Below are 27,511 nucleotides of genomic sequence, written 5' to 3' on the forward strand. Positions count from 1 at the left end.
TTTTTTTTTACAGTATACATTCCTCAGACTCCTTTCTAGTAATAATTTATTAGCTTATTAACAAAGAGGAGCCCTGGTGGCACAGCGGTTAAGAGCTCGAATTTACCAGCCACTCCTTGGAAATTCTATGGGACAGTTCTACTCTGTCCTATAGGTCATTATGAGTCAGAATCAATTGGAATTGGTTTTAGATTAACAAAGACTCTACGTCTTGAATGAATGTATCATCACTATAGAGACCAATGGAACCAAGTAACAATCGTGAAATACAAAACATGAAATTCACGCACACGGTGAACCTGGTTCAATTTGACAATTAGTTCTTGAACACCTACTATGCCTTGGCATGCTTGGGTATATTAAAATAAAGCCGTTCTAAAAAAGTTTTGAAATACAGGTCTATAATTCATTTCTTCAGTAGTAAAACTTTCCTATAAACACATACACAAACACAGAGAAACTTTAAAAAAAAGTCAAAAACTTCAGTGACAGAAGGTATGTGTAAGATTCGTACACCTATTATGATTCAGACCATATCAAAATGAAAAGCACTGGACTGAAAAAGGAATTGAGCTGGTGTCTCTGGCTGTCTAAACAACTGATCTATACCACCAGTTGGGTGATTCTCCTGCAATTTAAGACAATTCAAAGAGAAAGAAATCCTTTGGAAAGCAGTAGATAGAAGACCTCATATAGACACAGCCATAGTTCAGTGCCCTGATCTCTTACTAACAGAGCAGAAAGGACCAACTGCTTCTTTTAAAATATTATTGATCAAGCAGAAAAATGGATCCTTTGGGAGTTAGCAAGGTATGGAACAAGGAGATGCCATGAAGAGAGATCATGGGTTTAAGCCTACGGACCTGCCCTATCCATCCTTTTGCTACAAACTTTGAAACCAGTAGGATTTTAGATTATACAGACCTGAAGGTTGGCAGGATTTGATACCTTTCAAAATCGGTTCCATAAATATTTTTGAGTACCTACTATAGACTACAGACTGAATTTGGCATAAGGCACCACGGTGTGGCAGAGCAAGCCAACTTGAGTGACAGAAAAACCTGGGTTTGAATCTCTGTTCTTCTATTTATTAGCTGTGTGAATTTGGGCAAGTTATTTAGCATCTCCGAGCCTGTTTACTCAAACGCAAATAGTATTTAAAATGTCTACTTCCTGAGGTTCTTATGAAAATTCAATGAAAGGTAAAACTTAGACAAGTGCCAAATCAGCAAAAATTATTAGCTCCATTTCCTTCCCTTGAGGAAGGAGGGATAAAAGGCAACAGAAGCCAGATTCTAAAGAGTTTACAGTACAAAGTCTTAGGTCTTAAGTGATTCTCTTAACATTAAAACAGAAATACTCAACCTTCAGGTCAGCTTAGAAGCCTAATCTGCTGCTCCCCTACCCCAAGTCCAAGTGATCATTTCCTCTTTCTCCCAAGCTCCATACTACCTCATCTCATCACTCAGTTTACTGAAATTGCCTGTTCACTCACATACTTCTTTCCCAACCCCACTCCAGATGGTATGCTCCAAGAAGAGAGGGCTGTGTCTGCCTTATCCATACCTTAATGTCTAAGAAGAGGAAGAAGGACAGAGTAGAACTATAGGACAGAGTAGAGCTGCCTCATAGAGTTTCCAAGGAGTGTCTGGCTGATTCAAACTGCCGACCCTTTGGTTAGCAGCCATAGCACTTAACCACCACGCCACCAGGGTTTCCAACTTTAAAACAGTATATTTAAAAAAAAAAAAAAAACCAAACCCACTGCCATGGAGTCGATTCTGACTCGTAGAGACCCTATAGGACAGAGTAGAATTGCCCCATAGAGTTTCCAAGGAGTGCCTGGCGGATTCAAACTGCCAACCTCTTGGTTGGCACCTGTAGCACTTAATCACTATGCCACCAGGGTTTCCTATCTCTTAAATGTATGAAAAGATTATTAATCTCACTTATAATAGAAAAGGAAATTTAAAATACACTGAGAAATCATTTTTATCTATCAGAATGGCAAAAACTAAAAGGTAAGAAAACACACTAGCTTGGCAAGAATGTGGGGAACACCACAATCTCATATATTACTGGTATTAGTGTAAACTGGTATAACACGTATTGGAGGATAATTTGGTAATATGTAATACACATAACCATTTGATCTGTAATATTATTTATGGAAATTTATGTATTTAACCATGTACAAAATAACATACACACAGGGTTTCCTCATTTGCAGCATTATTTTTTAATAATAAAAGAAAAAATTTAAAATCCATCAATAAAATACAGAATTCTAAAACAAGCAAAATGAACTATCTGTGTATGTATATGCTACCTCTCCTGAGAAAGGAAGAAAATAAGAAAACAAAATGCGTATTTCCTTATGCAAAAATGTAATCTGGGAAGATATACAAGAAACTGATAACACTGATGCCTTTGGGAAAATCAACTGGGTAGCTGTATGATAACAGTGGGAGAAAATCTTTTCTCAGTTTACCCTTTTGTACTTTTCAAAGGTTTAACTCTCTTACTTATTCGTAAACAAATAAAGCTTAAACATAAAAATCCTCCACTATTACAATTTTGGTTTTTTATGGACTAAATGGTATTGTTATGGATTGAATTATGTCTCCCCAAAAATGCATGTTGTAAATCCTAACCTCTCTGTCTATGGTTATAATCCCATCTGGGAATGAGTTGTCTTTGTAATGTTAATTAGGCAGGAGTATCTTGATTTAATCTCTTTTGAGATATAAAAGAGAGAAAAAGCAAGCTAGCAAGAGAGATGGGGTATGACAGATGCCAAGACACATGGAGATATCCAAGGAACTAGGAAGCAGAAGCCAAAGAGACAAGGACATTTGTTCTAGAACCAACAGAGAAAAATTTCCCCTATAGCCGGCACCCTGAATTCAGACTTCTAGCCTCCTAAACTGTGAGAATATAAATTTCTGCTTGTTAAAGCCATCTACTTGTGGTATTTCTGTTATAGAAACACTAGCTAGCTAAGACACGTATATATTAAGTTTTTAAGATTAGCACCTCTTGGTTTTTGGTCCTGGATATAAAAAGAGAGGGACTCAGCATAATGCTCCCCCCCACCCCCACCACCACATTGGCTCAGAAAACATCTGAAAAGAACATTTTGTACTGGTAAAGGGTGATGAGTGGATTCTATAGGGTTAGGGGCCTTTGATGAAGCAGGCTGCACAGCTGCAGATATGAATATATATGAAAATGAAGTCATTTTAATTTGTCTCCAAGGACCCTTAGACTCATAAATGAATTCCCAGAAAATAATATGCACATCAAAAGCACTTGAGTCCTTTGTCTGAAACTCTTTCTGCAAAGGACTATAATGATGAAACAGTTTCTGGACTCGAATGTCTCTAAGGAAAGGGTGAAATATATACAATTCTAATGTTCTTTTTTTTGTTCTAAGGATTATTTTACATTGAACCATGTTAGTCACACATGATTTAACCCACTTCCTGGTGGCAGTTTCAATGTTCTTGCTAAAATATGGTCAAGTGAATTATATAAATGGTCTATTTTAAAATGTATTTTAAGGAATATACTAAAGCAGATGTCAAAAATTTACCCAGAGTTCTAACATCTGACCCACATTTATTATAGCCAACCATGCCAAGCACTGTGCTGTAGAATCAAAGATGAACAAAGATGAAGACCAGGCAAAAAGGGCAGGAAATTCCAGACAAAATATACTCACAGTAGTAAAACTTCAAGCTCAGATAAAAACTTCTTCCACTGTTTCTTACATAGCATTTTTTTCTCCTAAATATCATATAAAAAGACAAGAAAAAAAATTAAGAAAAGCATCTCTATTTCTGGGATCCTTAAGCCAGGGCCCGTGGTCTCCCTGAAATGATAGGCACGTTCTGATGTACGTGCATATGAACATTTTTCCGGGCAGAGCAGCCTCAGCTTTCATCAGATTTTCAAAAAATTTATTACATTGCCAAATGTTATATTCAAACTCTTACCATATTTTGCAAACATTTACATAAATTCAGATATAGTATATGTATTCAAAGAAAATCCCATGACAGAAACACCCCACTTGATCTCACAAAGAATCTAATTCACAATGGCTATATTTTGGTTAGAAGTGGCAGCTTCTTTGAGACTTGCCATTGCTGCAAAATTTCACTAATTCGGCATTTGAGGGTCATTTGGATGTGCAGGCTCGAGTTCACCTTTGTATTAATTTTGGAAAGACAGGTTCATGATGCAAAGGAAAAATGTATCCCCTTATTTCAAAGAAGCTTCAGAAGCTAGTTCAGAGGCTGACGCATGAATTTTTATTGAGCAAATAATGAATTCACACCTACTCTGTACCTGGCACTGTTGTCCATACTTTAATACACTTACATCACTGCATGTGTCTGGGCCTCAGGTCCCTAACCTCTAAAACAAAAGAGAAAGGGTTGAAGTTAAGTATGGTGCTGAGGGCAGGAGTAGAATGCTTGCCTCCCGTGCCGGGGATCCAGTTTGCCAACGCACCTCACGCATAGCCACCACACATCTGTCAGTGGAGCCCTGCCTGTTGCTACAGTGCAGGTTCTGGTAGAGCTTCCAGACTAAGACAGACTAGGAAGATCTCCTTCCAAAAAACCCTGTGGATCACAATGGTCACATCTGCAACTTTGACTTACAGGCAGCTAACAAGTATGCTCCTACATCCTATCATTTGAAAATCACTAAAGAGGGCAGAGTTTTTAGAACCCTATTCTCAGGAATACTAACAGAAATCCAACGGGAATTCTGGAAACTATTTTCCAAGTGAAGCCAGGAAGTCAGAAGCGATAAGCCAGGCTAACAAGCCATTTTCAAGGACCACTTGATCAGAATTTACATTTTAAAAGAGCATGGGCCTGGGAGCCAAGAGGATTGTTTATCAGTCCCATGTCTAACACTAAGTTAAAAACTAAGTTAAAAACTAAGTTAGGTACCTATTAATCTTGCTAAGGTCATAGTTTCCTTCACCTGAAAAATGAAGCAGCTGTTTTTTGTGTTTATGCTAACCTAGCACTCTAATGGCTCGCTGCTCAAACTGTTTGTTGGACAAGGAGCGTGGACTTCTCTGAGAGCTGGTGACAATGCTGAATCTCAGGCCTGGCCCAGACCTGATGAATCAGAATCTGCATTGGCAGAAGAGCCCCAGGTGATCCAGGTGCATATTACAGTGGAGAAGCACGGCTTTAACACATCTGGTGTATTTCACCACCTCAGTCCCTCTAAGAAGGGTGATTGAAATTAATGTCCCAATATTACAAAATCGTATTTCTTTAAACACTGCTCAGTCTGTGGTTTCAGTAAATCTTTCCTGATAAGTGTGTGTGTGTGTATATGGAAATGTGCGTGTGTGCATGCATACACACATGCGTTGAAGCAGAGGAGGGGCTGGAGATAAAATCAGAGAGCAAAAGTCCAACCATACTTTTATTCACCCCCTTAAAACCAAAACAAAAAACTATACCTGTTGCTCTCGAGTCGATTCCAGCTCACAGCAACCCTACAGGACAGAGTAGAACTGCCCCACATGGTTTCAAGGAGTGGCTGGTGGATTCAAACTGCAGACCTTTTGGTTAGCAGCTGTAGCTCTTAACCACTATGCCACCAGGGTTTCCTTTACTACCTTAAAAGGCAGTTAAAAGACAGTGTGGGAACAGGGTTTGCAGGACTTAGTACATTACCTCCTGTCTATTTACTCCTAGTGATTAGCAACTAAATTCATGAACAGGGCATATGTGCATCATTCAATTCATCCAACAAACATTTACTGAGAAACTACTATGGACCAGGCCCTGCAATAAGGCACTGGGACACAAAGATAAATAAGAGCTCTTGAAAGAACTTAACAACCTAGTCCGTTGGGAGAGCTGGTTGAGAAAATCAACACTACGAGATAATGCTGGAGGGCGAGGTCAAGGGCAGTCAATAAAATGACACCCGTCTTCAGGACAGGAAGGGATGAGGATCTTGAGCCAATGGCACACTATTCTGAAGCCATACTTGTGGAGAGAAAACTCACAAAGAGTGTGACTTGGTGGTAGCTGCAAAGTAAGGAAAAAAGTGGATGGAGCCTTTGGGGAGGTGTCCTTGGGACTCAACTACGGGAAGTGTACAAATGGAGCCACGGACCCTCTGACCCTAAGAAACAGGCTTCAGTAGGCCACTTCTACAGTAACCCCATTCTATCTGGTGAATGGTTTTACCAGTAGATTGTCCCATTTCTTGATTAGATGGCTTACCTCTTAGGAGTCTTGAATGCCTATAATGTGGAAAACCTTTGCATCTCTACTTTGTATACCTCAAAAATCCCCCCTTCTTTATTTGGGAAGTCTTTGTGAACATTTTTGGTTCCTTCTACCACATTTTGAAAGAGTGGGGCAAAACACAATTTGGGAAAATGGAGAAACTGAGTTAATAATAGCAAAAAGGCCCTATAACCTAAGCTGCAAACTAGGGAACACCTTAGATTTCTCCTTCTTTCCACTTCCCCAGTCCTACCCAATGGGTCACCAGATTTGGTCCATTTCACCTCATCTCTTACACTTATCTTCTCCTCACCATTCTATTGCCTCTGCCCTGACTTACAGCAGTGGTTCTCAGCACTGGCTATACATTCAAAGGACCTGGGGAGCTCTTAAAAAATACAGCTGCCTGTCACCACCACCCCTTTCTGACTTAACCAGTTGCCTCTACTGGGTTCATTTTTTAAAAGCTCTCTAGATGATTCTAATATGCAGTTAGGGCTGAGAATGACTGGTTTAAGCCCTATCCATTTCTTAGTTTACACATCTGAAATATAGCTCTACCAGATCTTTCTGCCTCCAGTCTAATTCTTGTCGTCTTTTCCCCTGCCCAGTTCTAGTCCATCATCTAACCTGTGACCAAAGTTATACTTCAAAAACACAAATCTAGGCCTTTCACTCTCTTACTGAAAAACCACCTACAGACTTTATCTTTCCGGTATCATCTTCTGCCGCTACCTCCCCACCCCGACACTACACTCCAGATACACTAAATGATCTGTTACTCATGAACGAGACATATGTTTTCATACATGCATATCTAGGTCTTTGTACCTGCTAAGAAAGGATTCCCCCTCGTGCCTTTGGAGATAGCATGGTCCTGCTGACTCCCTGAATCCAGACTTCCATCCTCCATCCTCTGTGACACAATAATTTTCTGTTCTTTTAAGTTCTTTTAAGCCACCTGCTTTGTGGTACTTTTGTTACGTCAGCCCTGGGAAACAAATACAGCTGTCTTCTAACCTCCTATTCTGATTGTTGGCTTACCGTTCCTACTTGAAGCTTCCTCCTTCCCACGCTCCCGAACTGTGACAGAAGACAATTTATAACCTGACCATCTTAAACAAAGTCCCAGGAGTCCCATAAGGTTTGTCAGAAAAATATTTCTTATGCAATACATCTGGGCCTGGGAAGGATTTAACTTCTATGTTCCTGCAAAATAGGCATTCATTTTCCAGTCATTTCTCTAGACACCTGAGGCCACACATCTTATTTCCATTTATGACACTTTATTTTAAAATATACTTCCTCTCAATATTGGTGAAAAAAATGACACATTTTAATATAAAATCTGAACAAATAAATGGAATTGATATCCTGTAGTGGTAATTCTTTCCATACCTGTTTAAATAATTTAATGGCATATGCTCGGTTTTGAATCTCCGCTCTGTAGACCTCAAACACCTCCCCTTCTCCTATTAGGAAGCCTTTGTGGAAATTTTGGGTTCCTTCTATGATGCTTTGAAAGCTGATGGAGGATCTGAGTAACATTCCTTAGGAAGAAAAGCCAGGAGAAGATAAGTTACTTTTTCACTTTTAAGAATCTAAGCCATCATTATAAAGAACCAAGATGAACATTCAGAAACAGCCCAGTTGTAGGTCAGTAAACGTGGGCCCCAGGAACCATAAGTGAATCCCCCTAAGGAGGCAGATGTCCACATGCTGTCCACACATAGACTGGGTCTGGGTCCCAATTTTCCACAGAGCAAGTGTGGCATTTCGGATATTTGAACAGTAGCATTGTGATTCTATCACCTCTCCAAAGAGATCAGCCAAAACACTTAGTTGGGAAAGCTTTTCCAAGGTTCTGTTTCCTTAGCATTAAGACAACGTATCGCTGTTGACCCACTATGAACCTAAAACCAATATGAAACTATGGGAGTGGAAATCTTGATTTGCCTAAACAATAGTCTCCAAGCACGACTTAAAGATACCACTTTTCATGAGCCAAATTCTCTAAATGTCTAATTCACTTCCTCAGAGTAAATTAGGAAGCTGCTTCAATTTTCCTTTTTTAATCATCCGAAGTGGAGGTTGGGGAAAACATTTAAAAGGTAATCAAATAAAAATTCAAAAGAAAAAGCTTGGCTAAATCCTGCAGAGCCCAAGTTTGGTTATATCTCCACAACTAACACAATATGCTCTCTAAAGACATTTAACGTTTAGTTTAAATCTTATTGCTGAAGAACTAAAGCCTTATCTAACTTTTCTAATTCTCTTTTGAACCAAAGAAGCAACAATCAGACCTGGTGGCTAAGATTAGGCAAAAAAAAAAAAACCAAACCCATTGCTATAGAGTCATTTCTGACTCATAGTGACCCTATAAGACAGAGTAGAACTGCCCCATAGAGTTCCCGAGGAGCAACTGGTGGATTCGAACTGCCGACCTTTTGGTTAGCAGCCATAGAACTTAACCACTACACCACCAAGGTTTCCAAGGCAGCCTTAAATAGTCATTTAATTTTATTAGAATAATTCCCAGGTGGGACTAAATTATTCTCCATGCTAATAAAGTAGGAGAGTTGACATGGAAAATGTGGGGTTAACATTAACTTTACCTAAAGAAATTTGGTTTTTGTCCTTGGTTCCTGAGAAATAACTCTAAAACCTTGGAATTTCTTGAGTAACTGAGGTGCCACTGTTACATACGGTAAAACCTATGAAAGTTGGAACCTGTGTAAGGCAGAAACTTGTCAGAGAAGGAAAACTCAAATATTTTCCACTAGAACAAGCATTAGAAAAGTGGCAAAACTGCACCTGGTCAAAGGAGGAAAACCTGTGAGACCTGGAAAAACAAGGTAGTCCCATGAAGTTCAGCTCTCACAGGTTTCACTGTATAGGCCTCCAGACCAGACCTGAGAATTTATGCTGATGAGGTGACTCAGGTAGAGGCTGGCCAGGCCAGAAAGACCACCTCTTGGTATCAGCTGACCTCAGGGGAAGCAGGCTGATTGAATCAATCCTGACTACATAAAGGTTCTGGACAGAGAAGCTCCTTGGGCTTCCTGGTTGGTAAAAGACATTGATGCAAGTGGGAGGGTACAATGTCCTTTTTTGGGACATGGAGCCCTCCCAGACCTTGCCCTATGTGTCTCTTCATTTGTATCCTTTTTCCCGTAATAAGCTGTAATCATAAGTATAGCACTTTCTGTGAGTTCTATGAGTTGTTCTAGCGAATTATCAAACCTGAGGGAGTAGCGAGAGCCAGCAGGTCAAAAGTGAGGGAGGCTGGGGACCCTTGAGCTTATGGCTGGTACCTTAAGGGGACAGAGGGAACACCTGAGTTTGTGGTCAACAGGTCAGAAGTTGGTGGGAGGTGGGGGTGCAGATAGGGACCCTCCAAGCTTGCGGCTAGCATCTGAGGTCTTGGGCAGACTTGGCAGTCTGGAGGACTGTGCCCGATAACTGGTGCGTCAGCGGAGGACTGTGCCCGATAACTGGTGCACCAGCGGAGGACTGTGCCCCATAAGTGGTGCGCCAGCGGAGGACTGTGCCCCATGACTGGTGCGCCAGCGGAGGACTGTGCCCCATGGCTGGTGCGCCAGCGGAGGACTGTGCCCCAAGGCTGGTGCACCAGTGGAGGACTGTGTCCCATGACTGGTGAGCCAGCGGAGGACTGTGCCCCATGACTGGTGTGCCAGCAGAGGACTGTGCCCTATAGCTGGTGTGCCAGCGGAGGACTGTGCCCTATAGCTGGTGTGCCAGCGGAGGACTGTGCCCTATAGCTGGTGTGCCAGCGGAGGACTGTGCCCTATAGCTGGTGTGCCAGTGGAGGACTGTGCCCTGTAGCTGGTGTGTCAGCGGAGGACTGTGCCCGATAGCTGGTGTGTCAGTGGAGGACTGTGCCCCAAGGCTGGTGCGCCAGCGGAGGACTGTGCCCCAAGGCTGGTGCGCCAGCGGAGGACTGTGCCCTATAGCTGGTGTGCCAGCAGAGGACTGTGCCCTATAGCTGGTGTGCCAGCGGAGGACTGTGCCCTATAGCTGGTGTGCCAGCGGAGGACTGTGCCCTATAGCTGGTGTGCCAGCGGAGGACTGTGCCCTATAGCTGGTGTGCCAGTGGAGGACTGTCCCCGATAGCTGGTGTGTCAGTGGAGGACTGTGCCCTATAGCTGGTGTGTCAGTGGAGGACTGTCCCCGATAGCTGGTGTGTCAGTGGAGGACTGTCCCCGATAGCTGGTGTGTCAGTGGAGGACTGTGCCCTATAACTGGTGCATCAGAGAAAGAAGTACTGCATGCACAGATGGTGTCAGAACAGAAACGGGAGAGAACTGAATTGATTAGATTGATCCTTACAGTTTGGTCAGAGAAGTGAAAGTAGAATTTGGCTGATTTTCCACACAGAAAATAACTGGGTTTTCATACTGACCCTTGGTATTGCTCTGTAATCACTTCTAGAGATCCTTGCTACAAAATTTTCCAGAACTATTTAAGATCTAATGTAATTTTTAAAATATTTTCTGATGATACATAAAAACAGCAAATTTCATTCATGTACAATACGAAATCCCACTAAGTGAAGAGACCACAATTATTTATTTGCCAAACATCAGTCAGGGAGCCCTGGTGGCACAATGGTTAAGTGTTCGGCTGCAAACCAAAAGGTCGGAGGTTCAAACCCGCCAGTGGCTCCGTGGGAGAAAAGGCCTGGCAAGCTGCTCCCATAAATATTACAGCCTAGAAAACCCTATGCGGGCAGTTCTACTTTGTCCTATAGGGTCACTACGAGTTGGAATCAATTCCACAGCACACAGCAACAATAAAGGTCAGTCAATATTATGAACATTTCAATAACTACAAAAAATTTTATACTGAATCTGCATATTAATAAATAGACAACATGTTTACTGACATTTCTCCTTTTAAATTAACTTAAAGGAAGGCATGATTTAAGGAAAGTTTGTTTTGTTTTTACCTTTTTCATTACGTTCAGGAACATGAACATTATCCACTGTGACATTTGCTGTTTCCTATGAGAAGAAATACATACTAAAGTAATTCCATTTCATAAGTCTAGAAAGAGCAGAGCCTCAAAAGAAATCCAAAGCTCCCCCGGGACTATACAGTGCAATAAAGTGAATTTTAATTTAGAAGAAAGCTAGTAGAAGGCAATGTTCTTTCACTTTATTCAACAGCATTCATTGCCATGTACATTTAAGGCTTCCATACCTACTATAAAGTATCAATGTCATGGTCCATTATAATCAATTTGAAATGACATCTAAAGCTATATAAATGATTGCTGCTAATTTTCTCTAATGAAAATGAATAGCAACATGCAAAACACTAACTAGAACAGGAAAATGAAAATCTGAGTTAAGTCAAATGCATAACTCACAGTCCCCTTAGTAACTCTGCCTTAACTCTGAGAGATCACTAAAAGGAGAAAGTGCTTAACTCTTCAAACACTTATGAATCTCTAATTCCCTGATTCTTTACCTAAACAAAGAGGAATGAGAGAACTAAGGCTTTTCTGATTTTAGAAAAGGGTTCTGAAAATCCAGCATTTTTCTGTCTGATAATTTCATTCTTTATGCTCAATTATATATATGACCGAGTTCAAGGGTCATTATCTAGGCACACACACTGTACCTTGGATGGCATGTTTGGAAATTCATTTCTCTGATGACTCTGCACTGAAGGATTCCAGGCTGCTCCTGAAAAAGAAATAAAAAGATTTTTGCATCATATTCATAAGGGGTTAAATAAAAATTATGTCCCTAATGAACATTTTTTAAATTTCTGAGACTGTGTTAATATATACCTTGATAAAACCCAAACCAAACCCATTGCCACTGAGTCAATTCCAACTCATATAAACCCTATAGGACAGAGTAGAACTTTCCCATAGGGTTTCCAAGGAGCCACCGGTGGATTTGAACCGCCAACCTTCTGGTTAGCAGCCAAGCTCTTAACCGCTGCACCACCTGAGCTCCAAATACCTCAATAGTAGAATTCATTTCTAAAGTTCAGTTTTACTCCCATAGAATAGTTACAAAATTACATATGTGTAATAGTTTTATTACGATCAAATATAATATAAACATAGTTTCATTCATTTAAAACATGAATACTTTATTATTATTATTAGACATCATAGATATTAAAACATAAAGTGGAAAACTGAAAGGATAAAAGCAACATTGTTATTGGCTTTTTGAACACATACTTTAAATTGTACAATTACAGGATTATATTTTCCTGGTTATTTATTTTTTATACCATCTTGTGCCATGAGTTATTAGAGGTGGTTGTATATGTGTGTGTGTGTCTGTGATTAACCACAGATAACCACCACAATCCCCAAACTCAAGCCCACTACCATTGAGTCAATTCTGACTCATAGCAACCCTATAGGACAGGGCAGAACTGCCCCATAGAGCTTCTAAGGCTATAAATCTTTACAGAATCAGACTGCCACATCTTTCTCCCTCAGAGCAAAAGCTGGGTTCCAACCACTGACCTTCTATACCACCAGGGCTCCTTCCACCCATCCCCAATTGTAGACTCTAGCCCAATGTTTAGATTTCAGTCTGCACCGAGGTAGTCTATGTAGCTTTCCCTACAAGAGTAAAACCTGCCATGTTTTGCTGTTATTTCTGACATTTCAATTCTGACTTTAGAAAAATTTTTTTATCATCTAGTTTTTCTGAGATTAATTCTAGTGTTTCTTAGATTCTTTTTCTTAGACGATTAGCAACAAAACATTATAAATTAATAAGAAGCCTCCTTGAACATACTACAAACTAACTAGACCTAACAGACATCCACACACTCAGGAGAATACACACATCCTTCTCAAGTGCGCATTAAACATTCTTCAGGAAAGATCATATGTTAGGCCATAAAATAAGTCTCAAAAAATAATGAACAAATCCATCTTGGAAGAAGTACAACCAGAATACTCCTTAGAAGCAAGGATGGCGAGACTGTGTCTTATATACTTTGGACATGTTGTCGGGAGGGATCAGTTCCTGGAGAAGGACATCATGCTTGACAAAGTACAGGGTCAGCAGAAAAGAGGAAGACCCTCAACGAGATGGATTGATACAGTGGCTGCAACAATGAGCTCAAGCATAACGACGACTGTAAGGATGGCATAGGACCGGGCAGTGTTTTTTCTGTTGTGCATAAGGTCACTATGAGTCGGAACCAACTCAACGGCACCTAACAACAACAACAGTAAATTTAAAAGGATTTAAATCAAACAAAGTATATTCTCTGACCACAAAGGAATTAAAGTAGAAATCAATAAGAGAAGGAAAACTGGAAAACTCACAAATTCGTAGAAATAAAACAATAAACTCATAAATAACCGATGTGTCAAAGAAGAAATTGAAATAGAAATTAGAAAATACTTTGAGATGATTGAAAACAAAAACATAGCATACCAAAACTTATGGGATATAGCAGACGCAGTGCTTAGAGGGAAATTTATAGCTGCTAACATCTACATTCAAAAAGAAGGAATATCTCGAATCAATAGCTTAACCTTTCACCTTAAAGAACTAGGAAAAGAAGAGTAAACTAAACCCAAGCAAACAGAAGGAATGAAATAATTAAAATTTCAGAAGAAATAAATGAGAGGCTAGAAAAACAAAAGAAAATGTCAATAACATCAAAATTAGTTCTTTGAAAAGATCAGTAAAATTGACAGTCAGCTAGACTGACCAACAAAGAAAAAGAGGGGACTCGAATTACAAAATCAAGAATAAAAGAGTAGACATCACTACCAATCTTAAAGAAATAGAGATTGAAGTTGTCAAGGATTTCATTTTACTTGGATCCACAATCAACGCCCATGGGAGCAGCAGTCAAAAAATCCAAGGACATACTGCATTAGGCAAATCTGCTGCAAAAGACCTCTTTAAAGAGTTAGAAAGCAAAGATGTCACTTTGGGGACTAAGGTCCGCAGAACCCAAACCATGGAATTTTCAATCACTTTATATGCATGCAAATGTTGGACAATAAATAAGGAAGACTGAAGAAGAATTGGCGTCTTTGAATTATGGTGTTGGTGAAGAATATTGACTATACCATGGACTGCCAGAAGAATGAACAAATCTGTCTTGGAAGAAGTACAACTAGAATATTCCTTAGAAGCAAGGATGGTGAGACTTCATCTCAAGTACTTTGGATATGTTATCAGAAGCGACCAGTCCCTAGAGAAGGGCATCATGCTTGGTAAAGTAGAGGGTCAATCGCATCATATGCATGTGAAAGCTGGACAACGACTAAGGAAGACCGAAGAAGAATTGACGTCTTTGAATTGTGGTGTTGGCAAAGAATATTGAATATACCATGGACTGCCAAAAGAACGAACAAATCCGTCTTAGAAGAAGTACAACCAGAATGCTCCTTAGAAGCAAGGATGGTGAGGCTGCGTCTTACATACTTTGGACATGTTGTCAGGAGGGATCAGTCCCTCGAGAAGGACATCATGCTTGGCAGAGTACAGGGTCAGCGGAAAAGAGGAAGACCCTCAATGAGGCGGACTGACACAGTGGCTGCAACAATAAGCTCAAGCATAACAACAATTGTAAGGATGGCACAGGACCGTGCAGTGTTTCGTTCTGTTGTGCAAAGGGGTCGCTATGAGTTGGAACCGACTCGACAGCACCTAACAACAACAACAATACTAATCCCTCACAAACTCTTCCAAAATAGAAAAGAAAGGAACAAGTTCCAATTCATATTATGAGGCTAGTATTACCCTGATACAAAAACCAGACAAAGTCATCACAAGAAAGGGGAACTATAGACCAGTATCCCTTACGAATATGATGCAAAAATATTCAATAAAAATACTAGCAAACCAAATCCAGAAACTTCTATGAAGGATTAGACACCATAACCAAGTAGGATCTGTCCCAGGAATCCAAGATTTGTTTAACATCTGAAAATCAATAAATGTAATACACCACGTTAATAGACTAAAAGACAAAACTCAAATGATCATCTAAATAGATGGAGAAAAAACATTTGACAAAATCCAATATCCTTTCATGACAAAAACACTAAACAAACTAGGAATAGAATGGAATATCTTCAACCTGATAAAAAAAAAAAAATTATGAAAAATCCACGGTTAACATCATGCTCAGTGGTGAAAAACTGAAATGTTTTCCCCTTAACTTGCTGCTTTTATTCAACATTACACTGGAGGTTCTAGCCGGGGCAATTAAGCAAAATAAAAAGAAATAATAAACAACTTGAATTAGGCATTGTTGTGTAAAATAAAATTTAAAGTTTGGAGGCTGTAAGAGCACTAAAAGTCATAGTCCTTTTGTTGCTGTTCATGAAAGAAGACATAATACGTCAATGTCATATAAAATGGAAGATTCAAAATTATTCTTCTAAGAAGCAAGCAGAAAGCTGTGAGTTGCATGTCAAAACTGGGACACAACTGCTGATAATTGAATGAAAGAACATGCATGCCAAAAATATAAAACAGTAAGTAAACATTCTAATTCCTTGAACGATTTGGTCATGTCCTTTTGTGTTATCAAAAGGACAGGGTCTTCTGTCTACTGCCCCACAGGGATTCCAAGGAGCAGCTGGTGGATTTGAACTACTAACCTCTCAGTTTGCAGCCAAGATCTTAACCACTACACCACCAGGGTTCCCCTGTGATCTTGAGGACTGTTTTAAGGATATGAAGAAACCACCTAGTGGCAGCCACCTGAATTGCAGGAATAGTGCCTGGAAGGAAATAAAAGGCCTTTCTTAATAAGACCCCTCTAAGAAAAAAATGGTTGTCGTTGAGTCTATTGCAACTCATATAGGATAGAGTAGAACTACCCTATAGGGTTTCCAAGGCTGTCATCTTTATGGACCAGACTGCCACATCTTTCTCCACGGAGCGGCTGCTGGGTTCAAACTATCAATCTTTTGAGTCCTGTAAGGAGCCCTGTGCCCCCAGGGCTCCTTATAGGACTCATAAGTAAATCCAAATCCACAAAATGACCTCTGCTACCACTGACTGCTCTGACAAGGATCACAATAGAAGGTCCCAGACAGAGCCAGAGAAAAATGTAGAAAAAAATTCAAACTCACAGAAAAATACCAGACTTACTGGCCTAACAGAGACTGGAGAAACTCCAAGAGTATGGCCCCTGGACATCCTTTAAACTCAGTTCTGAAGTCACTCCTGAAGTTCACCCTTCAGCCAAAGATGAGACAGACCCATAAAACAAGACTAAATGGACACAGCCCAGGGGCAAGGACAAGAAGGCAGGGGGAGACAGGAAAGCTGGTAATGGGAAACCCAAGGTCAAGAAGGGGAGGATGTTGACATGCTGTGGGGTTGGCAACGTCTGTCACAAAACAATATGTGTATTAATTGCTTAAGTACAATTAAAAAAAATTTTTTTCTCTAAAATAAAAGCCATGCCACCAAACTAAACAAAATTTTAAGGAAAGGTAGGAAAAAATGGATTATTTGGATAACTGATAAACCTGCTCATCAAAGAAAGATTAAATCTTTTCATGCATTTTCAATTAGGAGCTCCAACTCCTAACTCAGTGAGTAACTATCATAGGGGACACCTGCTCAGCAAGTTACCTGCATGTTTCCAATGAGTCATTGTATCTTTGCCTTGAACAACTTACATAATTTTTTCAAGGTTGTAATTTAATTCAAAATATCAACTCAATAATTACAACTGAATAATGCTGTATTACTTAGTAAAGGACTCAGAGCAAGACACTACCTCCTCTTAATCTGATGTTTTCCTCTCTCTTTGTAATAAGCCAGTAAAGGAGTGTTTTTCCACCAAGTAGCTAATATCGCATTTAAAAAAAAATCAACTTGGCACATGCAACAAACTGGGAGCTAGCCAAGAATGTGGAATTTTTGTCTACTCACAGTCCAAATCATTCTCCACGGTATAAATAAACAACATAGAGAGTGAAAAGATACCCTAAAATCTGTTCCAGAACACTGAGGTATAAAACATACCCACACGTCCTGTCAAAGTGGTATGAGTTTATATTGTAAACAGCAAGCTATGTGGATGGTTTCAGTGACTGGAAAAGGCCCAGATAATGACAAGGCATTGCATTTAATAGTTCTCAGGTACTCACTGCATTTCACCGGACCAATCAGCTTCTGTACCAAACTAAGTGAAGAGACAGGGTACAAAAGACAAAAGGGCCTAGCCAAGAACATAGATGGTAGAAATGTACTGGCAACTGTCTAATAGCCTATTAACAAGAAAACCCCACAACATAGAAGTCAATCTGAAGTTTCAGTTTTCTGGTACAAATCTCTCAGGATTTCTTCTTTGTTACATGCAAAGCTTCTTTGTGTGATAAGGTAGAGGTTCGTGTGCACTAAATATACTATTAAAGAACAAGTGTGCAAATATACAGAACTAAAAATATGCCCGGATGAAAAGAATCAAAGAACAAAGATGTTAACCCCAAAGAGTTTCCAACCTAAAAGCCCTGCATCTATAACTTCAGACCCAATACCACGCACTACCATTACTGTTGGTGTGAAAAAATCTAAGTGAAACAAACAGAACAAGGGACACTTGGAGGCTTATTGACAAAGAAAAAGATTGGAGAACACTTCATGACCTTTACTTATGAAGTTGTTCTAAACATAAGTCATGACATAGACGGACAGACAAGCCAAACAAAGGAGAGAATTAGGGCACTGTGGAATGGATAGTAAACAAGTTAGGCAGAGTTAGAGACGGTGGCATAAAAACAGCAGTGAAGATAAACCTCAGGATTACTCTGCAGGTATCATTTGCACCAAAATATAGGAGGAAACAGTCCCAATTTTCTTTTTAGCTTCTAATCATATGATAAAACAAATTATAACAATAGCTATATTTTACCCAGAAACCCTGGTGGCATAGTGGTTAAGTGCTACGGCTGCTAACCAAAAGGTCCACAGTTCGAATCCACCAGGTGCTCCTTGGAAACTCTATGGGGCAGTTCTACTCTGTCCTATAGGGTCACTATGAGTCAGAATCAGCTCACAGCAGCGGGCTTTATATTTTACCCAAATGTGATTCTGATTATGTTTATGACTCAGAGTCTCAGAGTTTTGGACAGACAGCTGATTCTATTAGCAAAAAATGAGATATATAGGGAAGTATAGTTCGTAAGTAAAGGTTAAAAATGAAAACTAAATTGGTAGGAAAAAATGTGTTGTAATAAGTTAGACAATGAAGGAAGAAAGTATGTGTCACAAAAAAAATGTGAAGCTGCAGGGGGCCCACCAGATAAAAGCACTGACATAGCATGACTAGTCAATCTCTTGGAGAAAAGGCAATATTTACACTTACAATTCCCATAAGATGGATAGAGAGCCATATTATAATAATAAGTGTTTACCATGGTTTGTGATTAAATGGATAGCTCGATGATGACCCATCTCCTGAAGAATCTGTAAAAGGTCACCGATGGTCTTGTTTTTCTGCGCCCAGGACCAAAGTAATTCTCTTGTTCCACTTTTACCTTGTTCTACATGTTTTTCAATATGACGAACATCCAGCCAGCTGCTTGAAAGCCGCTCCGCTGTGGACATTGCAAAAGGAAGAACCAGAGAATAGTTTACTTTTATTGGAATGCTTGTTGTTGTGTACCTTATATGTTTTATTTTATTTAAAACTTTTAGTTTTGAACTAATTTTAGTGTATACCCCTCACTGAACCCCCTCTAACATTAGCATGTTACATAACCACAGCACAATCATCAGAACCAGGAGATTAATATTGGTAGAATACTAGTAACTAAACCACAGACCTTATTTGAATTTCATTAGTTTTTCCACTATCCTTTTTCTGTCCTAAGCACCTATCCAGTTTCCCACATTGCAATTAGTTATTTCTTCTTGTTGTTGCTATGTGCCATTGAGTCGATTCTGACTCATACAACCCTATTCTACAGAGCAGAAATGCTCCATAGTGTTTTTTTTAATAATTTTTATTGTGCTTTAAGTGAAAGTTTATAAATCAAGTCAGTCTGTCACATATAAGCTTATATACACCTTACTCCATAATCCACTTACTCTCCCCCTAATAAGTCAGCCTGCTCCCTCCTTCCAGTCTCTCCTTTTGTGATGGTTTTGCCAGTGTCTAACCTTCTCTACCCTCCCATCTCCACTCCAGACAGGAGATGCCAACATAGTCTCAACTGTCCACCTGATATAAGTAGCTCACTCTTCGTCACCATCTCTCTCCAACCCATTGTCCAGTCCCTTCCACGTCTGATGAGTAGTCTTCGAGAATGGTTCCCGTCCTGGGCCAACAGAAGGTTTGGGGACCATGACCACCCGGATTCTTCTAGTCTCAGTCAGACCATTAAGTCTGGTCTTTTTATGAGGATTTGGGGTCTGCATCCCACTGTTCTCCTGCTCCCTCAGGGGTTCTCAGTTGTGCTCCCTGTCAGGGCAGTCATCGGTTGTGGCCGGGCACCATCTAGTTCTTCTGGGCTCAGGATGATGTAAGTCTCTAGTTCATGTGGCCCCTTTTGTCTCTTGGGCTCATAGTTATCGTGTGGCCTTGGTGTTCTTCATTCTCCTTTGATCCAGGTGGGTGAGACCAATTGATGCATCTTAGATGGCCGCTTGTTAGCATTTAAGACCTCAGACACCACAGTTCAAAGTGGGATGCAGAATGTTTTCATAATAGAATTTATTGTGCCAAATTGTTATTGACTTAGAAATCCCTTTAAGCCATAGTCCCCAAACCCCCGCCCTTGCTCCGCTGACCTTCGAAGCACTCAGTTTATCCCAGAAACTTCTTTGCTTTTGGTCCAGTCCACTTGAGCTGACCTTCTGTGTATTGAGTATTGTCCTTCCCTTCACCTAACGTAGTTCTTATCTATTAACTAATCAGTAAATAACCTTCTCCCACCCTCCCTCCCTTCCCTCTCTCGTAACCACAAAAGAACGTGTTCTTCTCAGTTTATACTGTTTCTCAAGATCTTATAATAGTGGTCTTACACAATATTTCTCCTTTTGCATCTCACTAATTTCACTCAGCATAATGCCTTCCAGGTTCCTCCATGTTATGAAATGTTTCACAGATTCGTCACTGGTCTTTAACAATGCGTAGTATTCCATTGTGTGAATATACCATAATTTATTTAACCATTCATCCATTGATGGACGCCTTGGTTGCTCCCACCTTTTTGCTATTGTAAACAGAGCTGCAATAAACATGGGTGTGCATGTATCTGTTCATGTAAAGGCTCTTATTTCTCTAGGGTATATTCCGAGGAGTGGGATTTCTGGGTTGTATGGTAGTTCTTTTTCTAACTTTTTAAGAAAATGCCATATAGATTTCCAAAGTGGTTGTACCATTTTACATTCCCACCAGCAGTGTATAAAAGTTCCAATCTCTCCGCAGCCTAACATTTATTGTTTTGTGTTTTTTGGATTAATGCCAACCTTGTTGGGGTGAGATGGAATCTCATCGTAGTTTTAATTTGCATTTCTCTAATGGCTAATGATCGAGAGCATTTTCTCATGTATCTGTTAGCTGCCTGAATATCTTCTTTAGTGAAGTGTGTGTTCATATCCTTTGCCCACTTCTTGATTGAGTTGTCTTTTTGTGATTGAGTTTTAACGGAATCATATAGATTTTAGAGATCAGGTGCTAATTGGAGATGTCATAGCTGAAAATTTTTTCCCAATCTGTAGGTGGTCTTTTTACTCTTTTGGTGAAGTCTTTAGATGAGCATAGGTGTTTGATTTTTAGGAGCTCCCAGTTATCTGGTTTCTCTTCGTCATTTTTAGTTATGTTTTGTACTCTGTTTATGCCTTGTACTAGGGCTTCTAACGTTCTCCTATTTTTCTTCCATGATCTTTATCGTTTTAGTCTTTATGTTTCAGTCTTTGATTCACTTGGAGTTAGTTTTTGTGCATGGTGTGAGGTATGGGTCCTGTTTCATTTTTTTGCAAATGGATATCCAATTATGCCAGCACCATTTGTTAAAAAGACTATCTTTTCCCCAATTAACTAACACTGGGCCTTTGTCAAATATCAGCTGCTCATATATGGATGGATTTATATCTGGGTTCTCAATTCTGTTCCATTGGTCTATGTGCCTGTTGTTGTACCAGTACCAGGCTGTTTTGACTACTGTGGCTGTATAATATGTTCTAAAATCAGGTAGAGTGAGGCCTCCCACTTTCTTCTTCTTTTTCATTAATGCTATACTTATCCGGGGCTTCTTTCCCTTCCATATGAAGTTGGTGATTTGTTTCTCCATCGCTTTCAAAAATGTCATTGGAATTTGGATCGGAAGTGCATTGTATGTATAGATGGCTTTTGGTAGAATAGACATTTTTACCATGTTAAGTCTTCCTATCCATGAGCAAGGTATGTTTTTCCACTTATGTAGGTCCCTTTTAGTTTCTTGCACTAGTACTTTGTAGTTTTCTTTGTATGGGTCTATTACATCTTTAGTAAGATTTATTCCTAAGTATTTTATCTTCTTGGGGGCTACTGTGAATAGTATTGATTTGGTGATTTCCTCTTCGATGTTCTTTTTGTTGATGTAGAGGAATGCAAGTGATTTTTGTATGTTTATCTTATAACCTGAGACTCTGCCAAACTCTTCTATTAGTTTCAGTAGTTTTCTGGAGGATTCCTTAGCGTTTTCTGTGTATAAGATCATGTCATCTGCAAATAGAGATAATTTTACTTCTTCCTTGCCAATCCGAATGCCCTTTATTTCTTTGTCTAGCCTAATTGCTCTGGCTAGGACCTCTAGCACAATGTTGAATAAGAGCGGTGATGAAGGCATCCTTGTCTGATTCCCGTTCTCAAGGGAAATGCTTTCAGGCTCTTTCCATTTAGAATGATGTTGGCTGTTCGCTTTGTATAGATGCCCTTTATTATGTTGAGGAATTTTCCTTCAATTCCTATTTTGCTGAGAGTTTTCATCACGAATGGGTGTTGGACTTTGTCAAATGCCTTTTCTGCATCAATTGATAAGATCATGTGGTTTTTGTCTTTCGTATTATTTATATGGTGGATTACATTAATGGTTTTTCTAATATTAAACCAACCTTGCATACGTGGTATAAATCGCACTTGGTCGTGGTGGATTATTTTTTTTTATATGCTGTTGAATTCTATTGGCTAGAATTTTGTTGAGGATTTTTGCATCTATGTTTATGAGGGATATAGGTCTGTAATTTTCCTTTTTTTGTGGTGTCTTTACCTGGTTTTGGTATCAGGGATATGGTGGCTTTATAGAATGAGTTAGGTAGTATTCCATTATTTTCTATGCTTTGAAATACCTTTAGTAGTAGTGGTATTAACTCTTCTCTGAAAGTTTGGTAGAACTCTGCAGTGAAGCCGTCTGGGCCAGGGCTTTTTTTTGTTGGGAGTTTTTTGATTACCTTTTCAATCTCTTTTTTTGTTATGGGTCTACTTAGTTGTTCTACTTCTGATTGTTTTAGTTTAGGTAGCTAGTGTTTTTCTAGAAATTCATCCATTTCTTCTGGTTTGCAAATTTGGTAGAGTACAATTTTTTGTAATAATCTGATATGATTCTTTTAATTTCAGTTGGGTCTGTTGTGATATGGCCCATGTGGTTTCTTATTTGGGTTGTTTCCTTTCCTGTATTTCTTTAGTCAGTCTGGCCAATGGTTTATCAATTTTGTTAATTTTTTCAAAGAACCAGCTTTTGGCTTTGTTAATTCTTTCAATTGTTTTTCTGTTCTCTAATTCATTTAGTTCAGCTCTAATTTTTATTATTTGTTTTCTTCTTGTGCCTGATGGATTCTTTTGTTGCTCGCTTTCTATTTGTTCAAGTTGTAGGGACAGTTCTCTGATTTTGGCTCTTTCTTCTTTATGTATGTGTGCATTTACCAATATAAATTGACCTCTGAGCACTGCTTTTGCTGTGTCCCAGAGGTTTTGATAGGAAGCGTTTTCATTCTCATTGCATTCTATGAATTTCTTTATTTGCTCCTTAATGTCTTCTTTAACCCAGTCTTTTTTGAGCAGGGTATTGTTCAGTTTCCAAGTATTTGACTTCTTTTCCCTAATTTTTCTGTTATTGATTTCCACTTTTATGGCCTTGTGGTCTGAGAAGATGCTTTGTAATATTTTGATGTTTTGGATTCTGCAAAGGTTTGTTTTATGACCTAATATGTGATCTATTCTAGAGAATGTTCCATGTGCACTAGAAAAAAAAAGTACACTTTGCAGCTGTTGGGTGGAGTGTTCTGTATAAGTCTATTAGGTCAAGTTGGTTGATTGTACCAATTAGGTCTTCCATGTCTCTATTGAGCTTCTTACTGGAAGTCCTATCCTTCTCCAAAAGTGGTGTGTTGAAGCCTCCTACTATTATTGTGGAGGTGTCTATCTCACTTTTCAGTTCTGCTAAAGTTTGTTTTACGTATCTTACAGCCCTGTCATTGGGTGCATAAATATTTAATATGGTTATATCTTCCTGGTCTATTGTCCCTTTAATCATTACGTAGTGTCCTTCTTTATCCTTTGTGGTGGATTTAACTTTAAAGTCTATTTTGTCAGAAATTAATATTGCTACTCCTGCTCTTTTTTGCTTGTTGTTTGCTTGATATATTTTTTTCCGTCCTTTGAGCTTCAGTTTGTTTGTGTCTCTAAGTCTAAGGTGTGTGTCTGGTAGGCAGCATATAGATGGATCGTGTTTCTTTATCTAGTCTGAGACTCTCTGTCTCTTTATTGGTGCATTTAGTCCATTTACATTCAGCATAATTATAGGTAAGTATGTGTTTAGTGTTGTCATTTTGATGCCTTTTTGTGTGTGTTGTTGACAATTTCATTTTTCCACTTACTTTTTTGTGCTGAGACGTTTTTCTTTGTAGATTGTGTGCTCCTCATTTTCATAGTAGTTGTATTTATGTTTGCTGAGTCGTTATGTTTTTCTTGGTTTTTATTTTTAGTTATGGAATTGTTAGACCTCTTTGTGGTTACCTTACTATTTACCCCTATTTTTCTAAGTAAAAACCTAACTTGTATCATCCTATATCACCTTGTTTTCCTCTCCATATGGCAGTTCTATGCCTCCTGTATTTAGTCCCTCTTTTTGATTATTGTGATCTTTTACATAATGACTTCAGTGATTCCCTGTTTTGAGCATTTTTTTCTTTTTAAAATTAATCTTGATTTGTGTTTGTGATTTCCCTATTTGAGTTGATATCAGGATGTTCCATTCTGTGACCTTGTGTTGTGTTGGTATCTGATATTATTGATTTTCCAACCAATTTCCTTTAGTATTTCTTGTAGCTTTGGATTGATTTCTGCAAATTCTCTAAGCTTGTGTTTATCTGTAAATGTTTTAATTTCACCTTCATATTTGAGAGAGAGTTTTGCTGGATAAATGATTCTTAAAACACCTGCTGGCAGTTTTTCTCCTTCAATGCTCTATATTTGTCATCCATTGCTTTCTTGACTGCATGGTTTCTGCTGAGTAATCTGAACTTATTCTTATTGATTCTCCTTTGTAGGAGACCTTTCTTTTATCCCCAGCTGCTTTTAAAATTTTCTCTTTATCTTTGGTTTTGGCAAGTTTGATGATAATATGTCTTGGTGATTTTCTTTTTGGATCAATCTTATATGGGGTTCGATGAGCATCTTGGATAGATACCCTTTCATCGTTCATGATGTCAGGGAAGTCTTCTGCCAACAGATCTTCAACTATTCTCTCTGTATTTTCTGTTATCCCTCCCTGTTCTGGAACTCCAATCACACGCAAGTTATTCTTCTTGATAGAGTCCCACATGATTCTTAGGGTTTCTTCATTTTTTTTAATTGTTTCATCTGATTTTTCTTCAACTATATTGGTGTCAATTGCCTTATCTTCCAACTCCTCCACTCTGCATTCCAACTGCTTGATTCTGCTCCGCTGACTTCCTATTAAGTTGTCTAATTCTGTAATTTTACTGTTAATCTTTCGGATTTCTGAATGCTGTCTCTCTATGGATTCTTGCAGCTTATTAATTTTTCCACTAGGTTCTTAATCTTTTTGATTTCTTCAACTGCTTTTTCAGTGTGTTCCTTGGCTTTTTCTGTAGATTGCTTTATTTCCTTTATGAGGTTATCCCTGATGTCTTGAAGCATTCTGTAAATTAGTTTTTTATATTCTGCATCTGGCAATTCCAGGATTGTATCTTCATTTGGGAAAGATTTTGATTCTTTAATTTGGGGAGTTGTAGAAGCAATCATGGTCTCCTTCTTTATGTGGTTTGATATTGACTGCTGTCTCTGAGCCACCTATAAGATATTGTAGTGATTTATTTTATATTTGCTCACTGAGTCTTATCTTGTTTTGTTTTCTTTCAATATATACAAATGGGCTACTAGATTGCGCTGTCTTGATTGTTGTAGGCTTTGAATCACTTACGTCCTATTACCAGCTGGTTTGGGCTGTTACCAGATGTATAAGCCTAAGAGTCCATTCACTATTCTTGAGTAGAATCTGATTTTGGGTCACCAAGTGTGTGGTGTAGACTGTCACCTATTCACTTAGAGGAGTAGTGGTGATAGTTGTGTGCACCAGATTCTAGTAGCAGCAGGGGGTCACACCCCGGGGGGGAAGGATGCTGACAGGCTTCCCCCAAGTGCCAGTGAGGTAGGTGTGTCTCTATTCCTAAAGCACTTTGGTGGGTGGGCTCTGCAGCTGTACCTTAGGCACCCAATGCATGTACCTCTACAGATTGGTAGGTGTCACTATCCTCAGACCTGTATGGCAGAAGGCTAGGTGGTTTGAGTGGAGCTTCAACCCTCGGTTCCCCATTGTGGGTCAGTGAGGGCTCTGTTTAATAGGTAGAGATATCAGACCCGGGACACTTGTCTTTCCAGTAATCTACTAAAACAATTACAGTCAGATCACTATCAGAAGTACCTTTGCATTATAGTAGCCACCTTGTTCCCTGTAGGGATGAAAGCCCAAGACTGTGGATCTCCTATGCTTGGCTGGAGCTGGTTCTGTATTTTTAGTCCAATTTCGGGAACTTAGGGAAGGATTTTTGGTCCCTGCTTCTCTCAGGCCAGGAGAATGGGTTGTTAGGAAAAGACAAACAAACAAAAAAAAAAACCGCAGAGCACTTCACTCTCTGGCCCAGGAAATTCCAATGTTAATAAAGCCGCCTGGGAAGGGGAGGGGAGGGATCAGAGAGATAGGAGAGAGTAGCACCCAGGAATACAGACAAAGTTACTTATCTTGCCTGGTGATGGCTGTTTTATTTGAGATTCCTGAGGGGTGTGTAGCCTGTGTGCGTTGGCTGGGTCAAGACTGCCCCCGAGGGTCAGGCCCACGTCCTGTGCTTGTGCTGTCTCAGAAGCCGTGGTCAGTTCTTCCACTCCCAGTCCAAAGCCCAGTGCCAAGGTTCCCCAGCTGGTACGCTGCACTCCAGGCTCCAAAACCAGTTGCTGCCTCCCGATGACTTCTCCTCCTGTCAGCCGCGTCACTGCACTGCCTACGTGCACTGGCTGGGCTTCCCCCGAGGTCACTTCTTGGGGCTAGGGCTGCGTCCCGTGTTTGCGCCATCTCAGGATGCCTTGCTCAGCTCCCCTGCACCCAGTCCAAAGCCCAGCGCCAAGGTTTTCTGACTGGGACACTGGCTCCAGGCTCTGAAAACAGTCGCTGCTTCCCCGTGGTTGCTCATTCTCTCGTTAGCCGCGTCAGTGTGCAGCCTGCTTGCGCTGGCTGAGTCTCTGTCACTCAGGTCAACCCTTTAGATCTGTGTTTGATGATCAGGGTTCATAGATTGTCATGTATGTGATCAATTCACTTGTTTTTCTGAGTCTTTGTTGCAAGAGGGATCCGAGGTAGCATCTACCTAGTCAGCCATCTTGGCCCCGCCTCCTCCATAGTGTTTTCAAGGCTTTACAAAAGAGAACTACCACATCTTTCTCCTGAGGAGCAGCTGGTGAGTTCGAACTGCCAACCTTTCAGTTAGCAGCTAAGCACTTAACCACTGTGTCACAAGGGCTCCTATATTTCTCCTTAGTCTTCTTCAATCTGTGACAGTTCCTCAGCCTTTACTTGTCTTTCAGAACAGTAAAATGATGTGTTCTCAGGGCACAATATCAACGGGTTCATGATGTGGATGTCTCATTACAGGTAAGTTACTCTTATTATACTTGGCTAAGGTAGTGTCTGGAAACCCCGGTGGTGTAGTGGTTAAGAGCTAAGGCTGCTAACCAAAAGGTCAGCA

General features: G+C 39.8%; 1 protein-coding gene across 2 annotated transcripts in view; it reads right to left on the reverse strand.

The window, feature by feature from the left end:
• Positions 1-27,511, reverse strand: part of IRAK3 (interleukin 1 receptor associated kinase 3) — a 79,143-nt gene that overhangs the window by 33,622 nt on the left and 18,010 nt on the right. For both annotated transcript variants that reach the window (XR_002787813.2, XM_003405583.4), the window contains exons 2-6: positions 18,682-18,864; positions 11,922-11,986; positions 11,245-11,299; positions 7,674-7,825; positions 3,725-3,789 (exon numbers count right to left, since the gene is read on the reverse strand). Coding sequence is in view for 1 of the 2 variants with exons in the window: in XM_003405583.4 (XP_003405631.3) it covers positions 3,725-3,789; positions 7,674-7,825; positions 11,245-11,299; positions 11,922-11,986; positions 18,682-18,864 (520 nt within the window). In the remaining variant the exon portion in view is untranslated. The remainder of the gene's footprint in view (positions 1-3,724; positions 3,790-7,673; positions 7,826-11,244; positions 11,300-11,921; positions 11,987-18,681; positions 18,865-27,511) is intronic.

Source organism: Loxodonta africana, chromosome 4, assembly GCF_030014295.1.
Source record: "Loxodonta africana isolate mLoxAfr1 chromosome 4, mLoxAfr1.hap2, whole genome shotgun sequence".
NCBI lineage: Eukaryota > Metazoa > Chordata > Mammalia > Proboscidea > Elephantidae > Loxodonta > Loxodonta africana.